Below are 13500 nucleotides of genomic sequence, written 5' to 3' on the forward strand. Positions count from 1 at the left end.
GGGGGCGTGTTCTCAGTGTTCAGTCAGCTGCTTGGCTGTGTCTTTCTTCCAGATGCTCTGTAGTCTGCAGCGCATGAATTGTCCTTTGCTGCTCTGTTGACATTTTAGTGATTGTTTTTTTTTTTGCTTTATGCCTTTGTAATTTATTTGAAGTGAATTTTTTGAAGTGGAAATTTTTTTGATGGCACAGATCAGGGTCCTGATGCTGGCTCTGGGCTGCTTTGAGCTCTTGCTGGGCAGCACCTTAGGAGCCGGGGGAGTTCTTTATAACCCCAGGCGGAGGAATTGTTACACCTGCTATTTTGGGCACAGCGGATATCCTCGGAGCAACCTGAAACCAGGTTAGTGGTATGGATCTTGGTTAAGTGGTGGGTGTCAGGAAGAGCAAAAGTGGCAAGTAGGCACTAAAGATGAGTTTGAGAGTGTCACTACCATTGGTGTCCATACGGTTGGAACTCCTTCTGAGCTGGTGTTGGTGTATTAGGATTTCATCAAAGAGAGAGATTAGAAATGTTGAACAATCTTTGTGTATTGTTTCTCCTTATAAACCACTCAGCAGTTCAGTTCCTTGATGGATTTATTGTGCATTATTAGTGAGCTCACTGTTCTCATCAATATAATTATTCCAGACACAGTTGAGTTAAACTTGCAGGTATTTTAACTAATTGGACGGATTGTACATACTGAATAGAAAGAAGGAGTGTTGTCAGAGCTGTGCGTTAGCTACAGGACCAATGGCCCCATGTCCATAGTCTGACCTCACTCTTCACCTGATGTCCTGTTTTCTGCAGTAGTCGCAGTTCACTGGCATGAGGCCTCTTTCCTCACATCAGAAACATTGTTGTTGGTATGAGCATAAAGTCTTTTTACTTTATTATTGTTCCAAAGATAATTGGCTGATTGTTTAGTTGAGTGGCACAGTAATTAGTACAGCTAACTCAAAGCTCCAGAGACTTGGGTTCAAGTCCCGGGCCAGTATCTGTCTATGTGGAATTTTAACATTCGTCTTGTATCTGTCCATCTATTCTTCTCTACATTTTGCTCTTTCTGTGCACATCCAAAAGAGATGCAAGTTTGGCTAGACTCTCTAGTGAGATGAGTTAGTGTGAGTGGGCCATGAAGTGGACAGACATTCCATTTTGGATGATTTCTGCCACACATGGTGCTGATAGAACAGGCTCCCCTTGACCCGTAATAGAAAATGTGGATCCAGAAGATGGAGAACAGAGGGATTGAATTATTCTGACATTAAATGTTGTGGTCGTTGGAAGGAACTGCAGGTCTAGAAGTTGAACTGATGGGGCTCCAACCTGGTTGTCCCTATTTAATTGAAACAACAGTTCAAATAAAAGGTATACTCAATAGCACTAAACAAACAAAAAATCAGGGTCCTAGCATGAGGAATCTTTCTGCACTGATAAAGCCTCTAAAAGTCACGGTGGGAAAGATCTCAGTCCACCGGTGTACTCTCATAACGAGTAGTGGCAGGACCAGAAGTGACTGAGTCAGTTGTCCTCACTGTGGAGGGAAAAAAAGAAGGTAAGGTTAGCACCAGGGGGCCTCTTGGTCTGGGGTGGAAGTGCAGACCTCAGAAGACCCTGGAGGATGAGCCACTGACACATATGCATGACAATGTGCACAGAATTATTAAAATACATGGCTAGTTTTCTTTCATTGTTGTTACCTGAATGTATTTTTGGTGTTATTTGTAATTTTGCTATTAGTATCACTGTTCTTACTGATGTTTTTATTATTATTAAGGTATAGTCTGACTAGAATTTATAATTAATGGGACTGCTGTTATCTTAATTACTGCTGTTTTCTAAATTTTCCCAATTTGTCTGTCCTTTAGCACATTACATTCTATGCTTAGCCTACTTTCCTGTGTTGTCAACCAAGAGGAATGCAGAGGTCCAAATGAAATTTTGGGGTGCCATCTGCATTACCACATTTACTGAAATAATACTTTAGAACAAAATAACAGGCACACAATGGCACAAGAAGCAACAAAATACTGCTTCAGTTGTTGGCAAGAATGAAAAAGGCTGTAAAGTGTTGTCAGGCTCCAGGGGGGAGCTTTGTCTACGAAGCTGGTCATACTGTACCCAGATGAGACTCTTCCTGCCAGGAGTGTCATGCTCTTGTAGTCCATGGACCAGAAGGGCTGGAATCAGTTGCCCACATTGGGCATCTTCTCAGAGCTGTGGGTGGAAAAAGAGAAAAGACAGTTAGTGATCACACCCCTTCATGTTGTTGGGTGGTAATTCTTCATGTGACCAACTCAGAAGATGATACTCTCTGAGGCACATGCGTGACCACTGTCATAGGAATTAAGAGGTTATTCTGATAATAAGGAAGGGCAAGAAGTGGTCCATCTGCTAGTCATGGAAGCGAGTCCATTCCACTTTATCTATCTATCTATCTATCTATCTATCTATCTATCTATCTATCTATCTATCTATCTATCTATCTATCTATCTATCTATCTATCTATCTATCTATCTATCTATCTATCTATCTATCTATCTATCTATCTATCTATCTATCTATCTATCTATCTCTGTCATTATATGTTCAACAGATTTTCACATTTTAGGCATCCCAGAAGATGATTTGTCCACATTTTTGTGATGTCTGTGCTTGTTAGTTTCAGGATGTGAGTCCATGTACATGATATTATGTTATTAGTTTTGTAAACTGATGGTCTGTTTGACAGGTGATTTTGCTCTACAGAGATAATCATTTTGTCCACCCTTGTACTCTAACTGCAGCACAATTTGGGAGGATGAATGAATTTTTTCAACAAGAAATTATTCTGCTTTATTATCCTAAAAATAGCTTTATGAAAGGAAAAAATTGTTTTATTATTACTGTTATATTCAGTATGGAATATTATTTTGTCATCATTATAGTTAGTATTATGGGCCTAAATACAAAGATTGGCAAGAAATTAAGCAGTTACTACGAAAAATGGTGCTCTACAGTCAGGCACACAATAAATCTTTTTCATAAATAATTTAAATAGAACTTTTTGTGATAACATTATTAATATGGTAATGATATTTTTGTTATTATTACTACTTTCATCATAAAGCTTATTCGGCTTCCAACCCTACATAAAAAGCTTGTTTTCTTCATATTGTTCACTATATTTTGGTCAATAGCATGTGGTGCTCCGTGTTGCAGGATGACAACAATGTGGGAGAGAGGCAGACATAATGTACTGTACATGAAAAACAAAACAAAAAACAGTAATTTCTTTTTATTGTACAAAAAAATAATGTTTTATGTCAATCAGTAATCAATGTTGAATTCTTCAAATGCTGTCACTAAAATAAACAAAAAACCAACTGAATAGTGGCACTATGTACAAGGACTCCAAAATGAAAAGTTATATTGAAGAAATAAAATGAATAATTAAACAATCCTCTTGTAAAAATACAGTAATGTCCAGGCAGGTTTATTTATATGAAATATAAAAAATAAAGTAAAAGGAATGAAAAGTAAAATCCCTCAAAGAAAAATAACTAGGAAAGAAAGCATAACACAGATATAAAAAAAAAACAAACTTCCTCCTCTCCCAGAACCTTGAAGATGTTTAACACACAAAAAACACAATCCCTTACTGTAAACTTTTTCCTACAGTTAAGAAACTACTAGCCCAATTTTCATTGGCCAAAGGACAACTCCTTGTGGATGGCCGGCCCTTTTATATCCAGGCCAGTTTGATCTTTCCAGTCTTGCCTGACACTGGCAGTCTGAGCCTATTACGTCCATTCACTTCCAACAGTTAAGTTTCAACCATAAATATGTCCCACTCTGTCATGTATTTCACCGGGCTGGAACTTGTCTTCAGGCTGATGCTGTCTTCCAGTAAACTTCACTTTCATTTACAGCTTATACCAAGATCCTATTCTCGTTCTCATTTTCTCACATCCTTGTGCTGGCACCTCATCTCTAACTCCTCAACTGAACTGCTGCTTAGCATTACTGCGCATGTTTACAACGCAACACATTTACGTCATTTTTTTTGTGTTTGTTAACACACCCATAGAATCCTTATGCCTGAGTTTATAACGGGTTGTTCGACATTTTGTTTGACAGAGTCTTTTAACAGCATGTCTGGAGTTTGGGACCTGACATCCTACTATTCTGTGGAGGTTGCTCTTGTCTACTGTCTCACTCTGTGAAATAATTGTGACTTTTCTTTTCTCACGTTTTTGATTACTTCATATTGTCTAATCTACCTGATTTGCTACATGCTTGCATTTTTATTCTTTCTAATGCATTGTAGCTGTATTTGTTGAGGGATTCCAAAATAGATATACAGTAAATACAGCTACTGGAAAGGTTCAAACAATAAGTATAAGGTGTATGCAAAAAATCCATAAATGTCTTTATTTAAGCAGACATTTATGTGAATTATGCTACGAGAGAGGTTCAAAAAGTTTTCACACTTTTTTTTATAACTCTTATTTATTAATAATTTCAAAAACAAATGACATCACTTTTCTACATAGTCACCTTCGTTTGCGATGCAGTTTTACCAGTTACATGACACTCTCAGATATGACCAATTACTACTCCTCCTGCCTTCACCGTTTCCAATGAAAATATAAAAGTGTGGAAACTTTTTGAATGTCCCTCGTATTAACATTCATTTGGCTCTTATATGCATTCTTAGTTAATGTCATTCTTGCACAAAATTTGTTTATCCTTTATTTGGTGGGGATTTCTTTTAGCTGTTAAAATTGCCGAAAATGTGTCAGTAAGGTATGACAGATTGATAGACAAAACAATCGGTTTGTGCTATGGTAGTACAGTTTGACAAAGCAGGAAGAATCGATGGAACACTGGATTTCAGGCCGTTGTGAATGAATAGTCCACTGTAGGCCTCCAGATAGATGTTTGCTACTGGTAAGCCATGCACAGCGTCATCCCCCACTACAAAGCTGACATTCTAGCCACTTAACCCAGACTACATCTAGGAGAAAAAAAAAGAACAAAAAAACACAGAGCTACAAATTCTGTGATGTTAAATATAGCTGTCATATTAACCTTATGTAATATTCAGAAAATTCTACTAGTACCCCATGACACGTCACATCAGACAGCATTCTTCTTCTTTCATCCTACTTTCCATGGGCTTATCCTGATGACAGCAAACATACCTCTGCACCTCTGTTGGTGCCATTATGGCCCAGTAGCCATCTTGTTTTTATCGCAGCCATACTTAAGAAGTTCTCTGCATCTCCCGACCTTCACTATTGGCAGCTTGAGTTATGCTGTACATCAGGGGTCTCCAACCCCCAGTCCGCGGCCCACTACCGAACTGCCGGCAACGTAGACTCACTCAGACTTTTCAGAACGCTTGGCGGGCGGGGCTTTGCAGTGGTGCAGAGAGAGGAGAGAGACTGAGGTGGGAGAGTATTACAACAAAGTATTTTGATGGTCCCGACAGTTTCCCCATATGACACGACTCTATAGAAATCTCGTTACTACGAAGTACATTTGGAAGATACTTTCAATACAACGAAGTGACTTTGAAATGCTTGAATGAATCATCCGCAGAGCAGTTAGATCTGTGGTCGCAGCTCAGATGTGCACGTTTGCACAACGATCCCCAAACAGAAACATTGTAAAAAAAATTTTTCTTTTTTCGAACTTTCCTTGTACTGTTTTTTTTTTTTGCTGTTTTTGTTTTCTGTGGTTTTCAGTGATACCTTTTGCTTATTGCTTGTCAACATCTGAAAAACATCCATTGGAATTTAACTCATTGCCACCCTCCTATAGAAATGGCAGACATGAAAAAACGATAACAGTGTTAATGTTTGTGATGTGCAATCTGTTGGAATGACAAATGCAAAGCATATGTCTTTGTTATATGCAAAAAAAGAAGAAAAATCTCGGGTTGGAAACGTATGCGAACTGCTTAATAACTTAATTATAATAGAAATGTAATGTAAATTGTGTATAAAACTGCCCTACGAACCCGCCCTGAATCCTCAGAATCCCGCCCCCCAACCCCCCCCACCGGTCCCTGGAAAAATTTGTTTCTAGTAAAGTGGTCCTAGCTGTCAAAAAGGTTGGGGACCACTGCTGTACATACAGTAAAGCGAGGCCATCAAGATCATGTGGCTTATTGTTAAGCAAGTTGTGTTCATAGTTTGGTGGTGTTACCAGCCAACTCGTTCAGGGCTGAATCAATGGTTTTCTCCTTCAGGTTTATGCCTGGATTTCCTCTAGGATTCTATGGATGTTTATAGGATTGTCCTTATTGTCACATATACAGAGTAGAGTGAAATTCTTACTTGCATACGGTAATGAAAATGCATCATGTCATCACTCTCTGGCATCAATGCAATTTTGAACATAACATTCTTAAAACCCATTTAATCCAACTGTGGGCTGGGGGAGCTGGAGCCTAAACTGAGCCGCACTAGGCATATGACAGGGTCCATCCCTGGACAGGGGTAACAGGCCATCATAGGGACCATGTAAACTTTAAGCTAACTGGCATGAGTAGGTACAGATGCATGTGTGAGTGTGATCTGTAATTGACTGGTGCCATATTGAAGATTGTTGTCTCATATTTAAATTATTAAAATTAAAAAAAATATATGCAGTGAATTTAAGTTCAAATGAATGCTCGCGTTGCATGTACATTTTGACTTTTTTGTGTTTGCAGTCATATCTTTTTTTGGATTAAACAGATTGTCTATTGCTGGATCTAAAACTAAAACCACTTAAACCACAAGAGTTTCCTCTAAACTTAAAGGAATCCTATGCAGTCTTTAAATACTTGACTGTAGGTGTAAAAAGACAAATAGACATTCTTTCCTAAATGACCCATCATGAAGCTGTTGATGACTCTTTGGATTCAGACTTTGACTGATTGATATTTTACTCTTACTGACCATAGATAGGTGGTGTGTGGGGTTCAAGGATCTTGCTTGCTGAATGTGTTTGTTTGCCACATGGAATGGTAGGAAATACTTTAAAGGGAAACTGAGCGTGAGTGTGTGTGTGTGTGTATGTGTGTGTGTGTGTGGGTGGGTGGGTATGGACTTCCTGAGATATGAGCACTGTCTTCTCTGAACAGTATATGAGTCTTCCCTGGTAGCACATAATTTGGGAGTCAATCTGGCTGATGTGTATTATAAGGTTATCTGCAGATAATCGGAACTGGAGACCCAGTGAAAGTGTGTGTCAGGCCTATCTAATTGTGGATATGGCCAACCACACAGATTATGAGAAAAGAACTTAGCCTTATAATCAGAAAAAATACTTTACAGATAGAAAAAAAAGAGAAATGGTGTGGTACAGAGGAATTAAATACCTTATAGTAGTTATAAGATGTTCAGATTCCTAAATGTTGTTTATTTTAGCAACACATCCGTCCTTGACCCGGCTCGCACACTCACACACAGAGGCACATAAAACAGTGGTACAAATGAATTGATAATAAAGAGTCAGTCAGTCAGTCATGATCCAACCCGCTATATCCAAACACAGGGTCGTGGGGGTCCGCTGGAGCCAATCCCAGCCAACACAGGGCGCAAGGCAGGAAGAAATCCCGGGCAGGGCGCCAGCCCACCTCAAGACACACCCACACACCAAGCACACACTAGGGACAATTTAAATCACCAACGCACCTAACCTGCCTGTCTTTGGACTGTGGGAGGAAACGATAATAAAGAGTTTATCATATATAAAAGTATATAAAAAAATACCACACACGCAAATTCCACCCAATTTCCCCAAAGGGGATAATTATTAAACTAACATGGAACAAATGGACCTGACGAAACACAAGCACATCCTGATAAACGACTAACGACAAAGTCTAAACAAGATCAAGGCAATAGATGCCAATGATGATGAAAATGAACCGAGTTCTGAAGTGAACAGCCTCCTGAATATTATGAAAATTGTGTCCTATCATGTTGCAGTTGTTGCGTGAAGATCTGAAATGATTGGGAACGCTAAGACGTATCCAACAAAAGTGAAATCTCATGATGAAGCAGGCACAGGACAGGTGGCGCAGTGGTAGTGCTGCTGCTTTGCAGTAAAGAGACTGTGGAAGATTGTGGGTTCGCTTCCCAGTTCCTTCCTGTGTGGACAGCGCTTTGAGTACTGAGAAAAGCGCTATATAAATGTAATGAATTATTATTATTAGGACAAGAACATAAATGTAGAAAAATCTGTAATCCAAGGTTACAGTTTTTAATCCAGTGGTGGGGTGAATCATGGAAACAAATAAATATAGATGATTGGCCTCCTTTTCCAGCATATTATGGCTCCTTTTTAAAAGTAGCACTTTGTTACGTTTCTTCCCAGAATTCCCCACGCAAAATTGAAGCCGCCCAATTACACAGTATTCCGTGGTTGATGGGAATTACAGTCCAACTAGGTAGAGCTGCCACAACCTGAAGGTTGAAGCCTGCTGCAAAATATACCAAGCTGTGCATGAGTAGAAAGCTGCGGAGCATCAGATTTAGCAGAGAGGTCTTAGTCAACCGGAATGAGGACTTGGGCTGACCAAGCCCCCCGTTTAATGGGAATAGTGAAGCTGTTATGGGTGGATTGGACAGGTATGGACAATTTATGCTGAAGATGCCATATGTGTCAAGTTCTACAGCAGGGCAGCAAATACCTGTAAGTCTGAAAGTAAGCCAGTTTGCTTGTAATGATGCATTCATTGTTAAATAGGAAAAAGACAATAAAATATTTTTTTTCCAAAGCGTCATCAGTGCAATTAAAAATAAGATTTATTTCACTTGTATTTTAGATTTAAGTCAGCTCTAAAAAAATACCATGCATTGAACTCAGACTTTTTGAAAACTACCATTGTTTGGAATATGAACATGATACGGCACTGGATGTGTTACTAATGTGTAGTTTACTCGCTGTAATGCAATCCATAAAATGTTTAAAAAAAGCTACCATTAGGAATTTCATGGCAGCACAAATTGCTCACAGTTGGAACCTAATATAAAGTGGGAAAGGCAACATGCCACTGATGTGTGCAGCTAGAATAGTACAAACTACCTCATCAGGACATAAAGAGAACAGACACATCAGGGAGACAAAAGGTGAGTTAATACAATTAGTCATATGCGCAGATTTGACAACCACGCTTTTATTTTTGGTTATTTTAAAGGCACCAAGGGCACACAAATTATGGTTGTTAATTCTTTTCCATTTGACTTTAATTCTTCCTACTGCTGTGTTGATATCACTGCCAAGGAATGCTAATATAATGTATATTAGGCCTAAATGGGAAGTGATCTTACTGTAATTGGGCACATAAACTGAAACTTGTAAATAAAGTAATGTAGGCGAAGGGCAACACATTTTGCTCAGTTGACATTGTGTTTAAAGTTCTTTGAGAAAAAAGAAATACATTGGAAAATATAGGGAAGTACTTTAGGAAAAGAGAAATATTTTCCCTGGTATAAGAATAAGGAAAGAAGAACATGACAATGCATAGTCTGCCCATCACACTCTTTCTCATTTTTTAATAAGAAACTGATTTCACTAAGTCCTGTAGCTGTTAAGATCCTCCTGGCAACTTGCTGGAAAAACCAGAAGCAATGTTCAATACACGTCTGGAAGAATTTATTTTATGATTTAATTCTTTTACAACTTTCAGCAGCTCACATTAATATTTCATTCTCTGTAAACTGTAAAAGGCGTTATGCTCATCAGTATTTGCGCCAGAATTTCATATTGGGGTGTTCCTATATTTGTCATGGGTGGATCTAAAGTTATTTTTATTACTATTGTGGTCTTACAAGGAATGACGGTTCCACAGAATAAATGTTGCGGTACCAACCCAGTCGTCCCTGTTCTTAATTAAAGAAAGGGCACTTGATGGTGCAGTATATAAACATGAAGTAAAAGGTAGCCTCTCTTGGGCTCTCAAAAACAACTTGGTTCTTTGGCTCCTTGTCTGGCTAGGGAGCTCCATCTTACAGGTTGCTTAGTCAGCCAAAGATACCTCCTTCGAGCCAGTTCGGATTTTATGGGCCACTGACCTGAAGGGGTAAAGTCAATTCCCTAACTGAGTGTCCTTCCTGCACTGGAAAAAAGGGAGAGGATATGATTAGCGCCAGCACCCCCTATTATCCCAGTATGGTATTACATATTTTGGATGAGGCCTGAATGTAATCCTCTGACGCGCATGCCTCACACTGTCAAATATACATTAATTTAAATTTGAAAAACATTTTTTGGAAGGATAGTCATACTAATGTAAATTGTGTTTTTTTTGCAAGTCTAATTTGAATGATTTTTGTTAACACTAATTTAAATCCACTTACAGATGGTGAAGTTAAATTGACTGCCTACCATTTGTTGATACGTAAGTCATGCCATCCCATCAGAAAGCACAAATGGCTAAATAATATTTGTTATAATTTTGACTAGTGTAGCATTATATGACAGCAAACAGTCCAATTACTATTTTGCCATTCCTTGCAATTCATGTATGTGTTGCCAGCCTCTGAATACACAAGTGAATTTGTTCTCAACTAGATTGTTACAAAAATGCCAAAATTACATATTCCGATGTTGTGTGATCCACCCATGCACTGCTATCTGTTGTATCAATGAGCGGCAAAGTTGCCTGCCTTACCAGCTGTAACAAAAGCTGGAAACTTTAATATTTAATGAGCTGGTGGCTCATGGATATCAGAAGGTTCGTCTTTAGGTGCCTGGCTGGTTATGGATTTTCCAGCATACTCAGCAATAGGGATGGGAATTGATAAGATTTTCACGATTCCGATTCCATTTTCGATTCTGTTTAACAATTCGATTCTTAATCGATTCTCCTATCGATTTACACTCTCCTTTTTAAAAGTATATATGAGCTGAGCACTCAAAAAAAAAACTACATCAGCCAGCAACAAATACAATCAACTCAAGTCCAATGGAACTGTGCACTGTGCAATTCTGCAACCATCAACTATGGAGAATTAACAATTCTTTTGCAGAAATATAAGCATATCTGCTTTTTCAGGAAGGAAATTTTACTTTTCCCCGCCTCTGTGAAAGGAGAAGCTACCGATAGACTGCAGCGAGAACTGCCAGCATCTGAGCCAGCCAGACTCTGTCTGTCTCTCTCGTCATGGTCATCTAAATGCAATGCACAGTAATAGCAGGTTTTGCAATAAGGCTAACATAATATGCAATGTTAGTTGATTAGTTACCTGCCGTATTAACGGGAGAGGACGTGCAAACGTTACCGCTGCTGCTGGGTTGAGATTCACTAGTCCGGAGCGGATCAAAAACACGATAAGGTTATCACGTGTTTTGTGAGCAAATGCTTTTGTATATTCGTAGCGTTTCCTCCCTTTGATGAAATATCTACTTTGCAAGTATTGCAAGTTGCCCTGTTGTCATCCTTTCTCGTAAAGTATAACCAAACTTTTGAGCGCTTGTGCCGCTTAGGCGCCATGTTTCCTGCTGGGTAAATGACGCTACGCAACATGGTGACGTCATTCGAGGCGACTGGAATCGATAGGGGAATCGTTTGCAAAAATGGCAAACAATTCCAAGGAATTGAAACAGTGGGAACCGGTTCTCAACAAGAACCGGTTTTCGATTCCCATCCCTACTCAGCAATTGTGTTGGTAGCACTCTCATTGCTAAAGTGAATACAGCTAGCAGCAGGGTTTTCACTCGCCATTGGGGCATTACTGAAATTTTCAACGACATCAGACTCTGGCACATCTTGTACTTCAGTTTGTCTTCATTCGCTAATAAAGCCTAAAATGACTCTTTATCGAGACATCATTCACGTTCCCCATCAGCAAGACATAGCTCAACAGTAACTAGTGATGGGCAATTCTCTACAGAGTGGGCCAGTAAGGAAAGTGGGTGGGCCTAGGCCCACACAGGCCCAATAGTGGTGCTCACAGGCAACCATTGATCTTTAATCAGGGTGTGTAGGGCGGAGTGATGTCAGCACAACTCTTTCTTTGATGTCTTTTTTTCAGTTACCTCAGGGTTGGGTGGAGTAGGGGCTAGGCAGCAAGAGTTGAGGACTTTTCATTCCTTCCTTTTTGATACTTGCGGTATCCCTCATTTGCCTGTTCCTATTTTGCATCAAAAATTTCCAAAAAAAAATTTAAAAATACATGAATAATACAGGCCAAATATAGAACTGAGTTATAGTGTGTCAGATTGAGTCATAGCATAAGACGGTTTCAGTAACAGAAATATAAAAGTAAGGGGAACAGTTTGTAAATGGGGCTGTAGTTCAGATGGGTGAGTCTGGTGTGTGATTATGGTGTGTGGCGCCCTTGTATCCCAGTGCTTCCAGGATACGCTCCAGTCATCTGCAGGCCTAAATTGAATTAAACATGTTTGGTAATATAAATATATAATGTATATACTTGGCATATACACAGCCCCATGTTGCTTTAAAAGTGAATATAAACTTAAGCATAGTTATCTGAAAACCTAGAAGTTCGATTAATATGGCGGGTGATTGGATACAGCATTGGCATATACTATAGTTTCTAAGAACCTTGTCTCAGTGCTAGAGCTACAAAAATATCTAAAGAAACCACAATATACATGAGTTGGCATCACCAAAACTTTAAGTGTAACGACAACAAATACAAACTTGTGTACCTTACAAAATTGTTACATAAAACATAAAATACTATTGTAAACTGTATGATTATACTTGTATTCCATCCTCTATCAGTCAGCATCTTTAGATGCACACAGAAAACCAAAATATAAAGAATAACCCAGTTATAGCAGAAACCTGAGTTCTTAAATACCTCCATTCACATGCGCAGGTACACTTCTGGAGTTCTCCTTTGGCAAACCACTCTGACATCATTAAACTGTGCAAAAAAGAGGTAAATATAATCATCGGCTATATATATATATATATATATATATATATATATATACAGTATACTAGCCATGCAAGCCCATGCTGTAAAAAGCCAGGGGTCCTAGAAACTATTGAAATCATCAGAAAAAAAATGAAATGTAGATATGTCAGGTAATTGAAAGGAACTACTCTGGGCATCTCTCTCCTAGGCGGATTTGTTTTGCCACCATGCTCACATTGCGTATGCATTAGCGGCAGGAGGAACAGTAAAAGGGATACCATTTTGCCAATGTTAGCGGCTAAGCGACTTTGTCTTACTTCTGAGGTTTTTTTTTGCTGATGTGCTGGCCTTGCTTGAGTTATTAGCAGCTAAGCGAGTTTCCTGTTTCCTCACCCCAACTACACCTCTCACTTCTGGCCCGGACAGACACACACACTTCCACGCGTAGACGTTTTATTTATATATATATATATATATATATATATATATATATATATATATATATATATATGTGTGTGTGTGTGTATGTGTACTTTTTGGGTGGAGTATCCCTTTAACCTAAATCATGCAATTTGCAAGCTTTGTTATGTTAACACTCCACTGAACAGTCTCTTTCTCTCTCTCTCACACAATAATGCTACAA

At 38.9% G+C, this 13500-nt stretch overlaps 1 protein-coding gene across 2 annotated transcripts in view; it reads left to right on the forward strand.

The window, feature by feature from the left end:
• megf6b (multiple EGF-like-domains 6b) overlaps positions 1–13500 on the forward strand; it is a 199903-nt gene that overhangs the window by 135793 nt on the left and 50610 nt on the right. The window contains exon 1 of one of the 2 annotated variants that reach the window (XM_028807437.2): positions 43–341. The exons of the other annotated variant lie outside the window; for it this stretch is intronic. Within the exon in view, the coding sequence (XP_028663270.2) occupies positions 182–341 (160 nt within the window). The 5' untranslated portion in view covers positions 43–181. Of the gene's footprint in view, positions 1–42; positions 342–13500 lie in introns of those variants that run through there. 2 annotated transcript variants of the gene reach the window in all.

The sequence above is a fragment of the Erpetoichthys calabaricus genome, chromosome 8, assembly GCF_900747795.2.
Source record: "Erpetoichthys calabaricus chromosome 8, fErpCal1.3, whole genome shotgun sequence".
NCBI classification, from domain to species: Eukaryota; Metazoa; Chordata; class Cladistia; order Polypteriformes; family Polypteridae; genus Erpetoichthys; species Erpetoichthys calabaricus.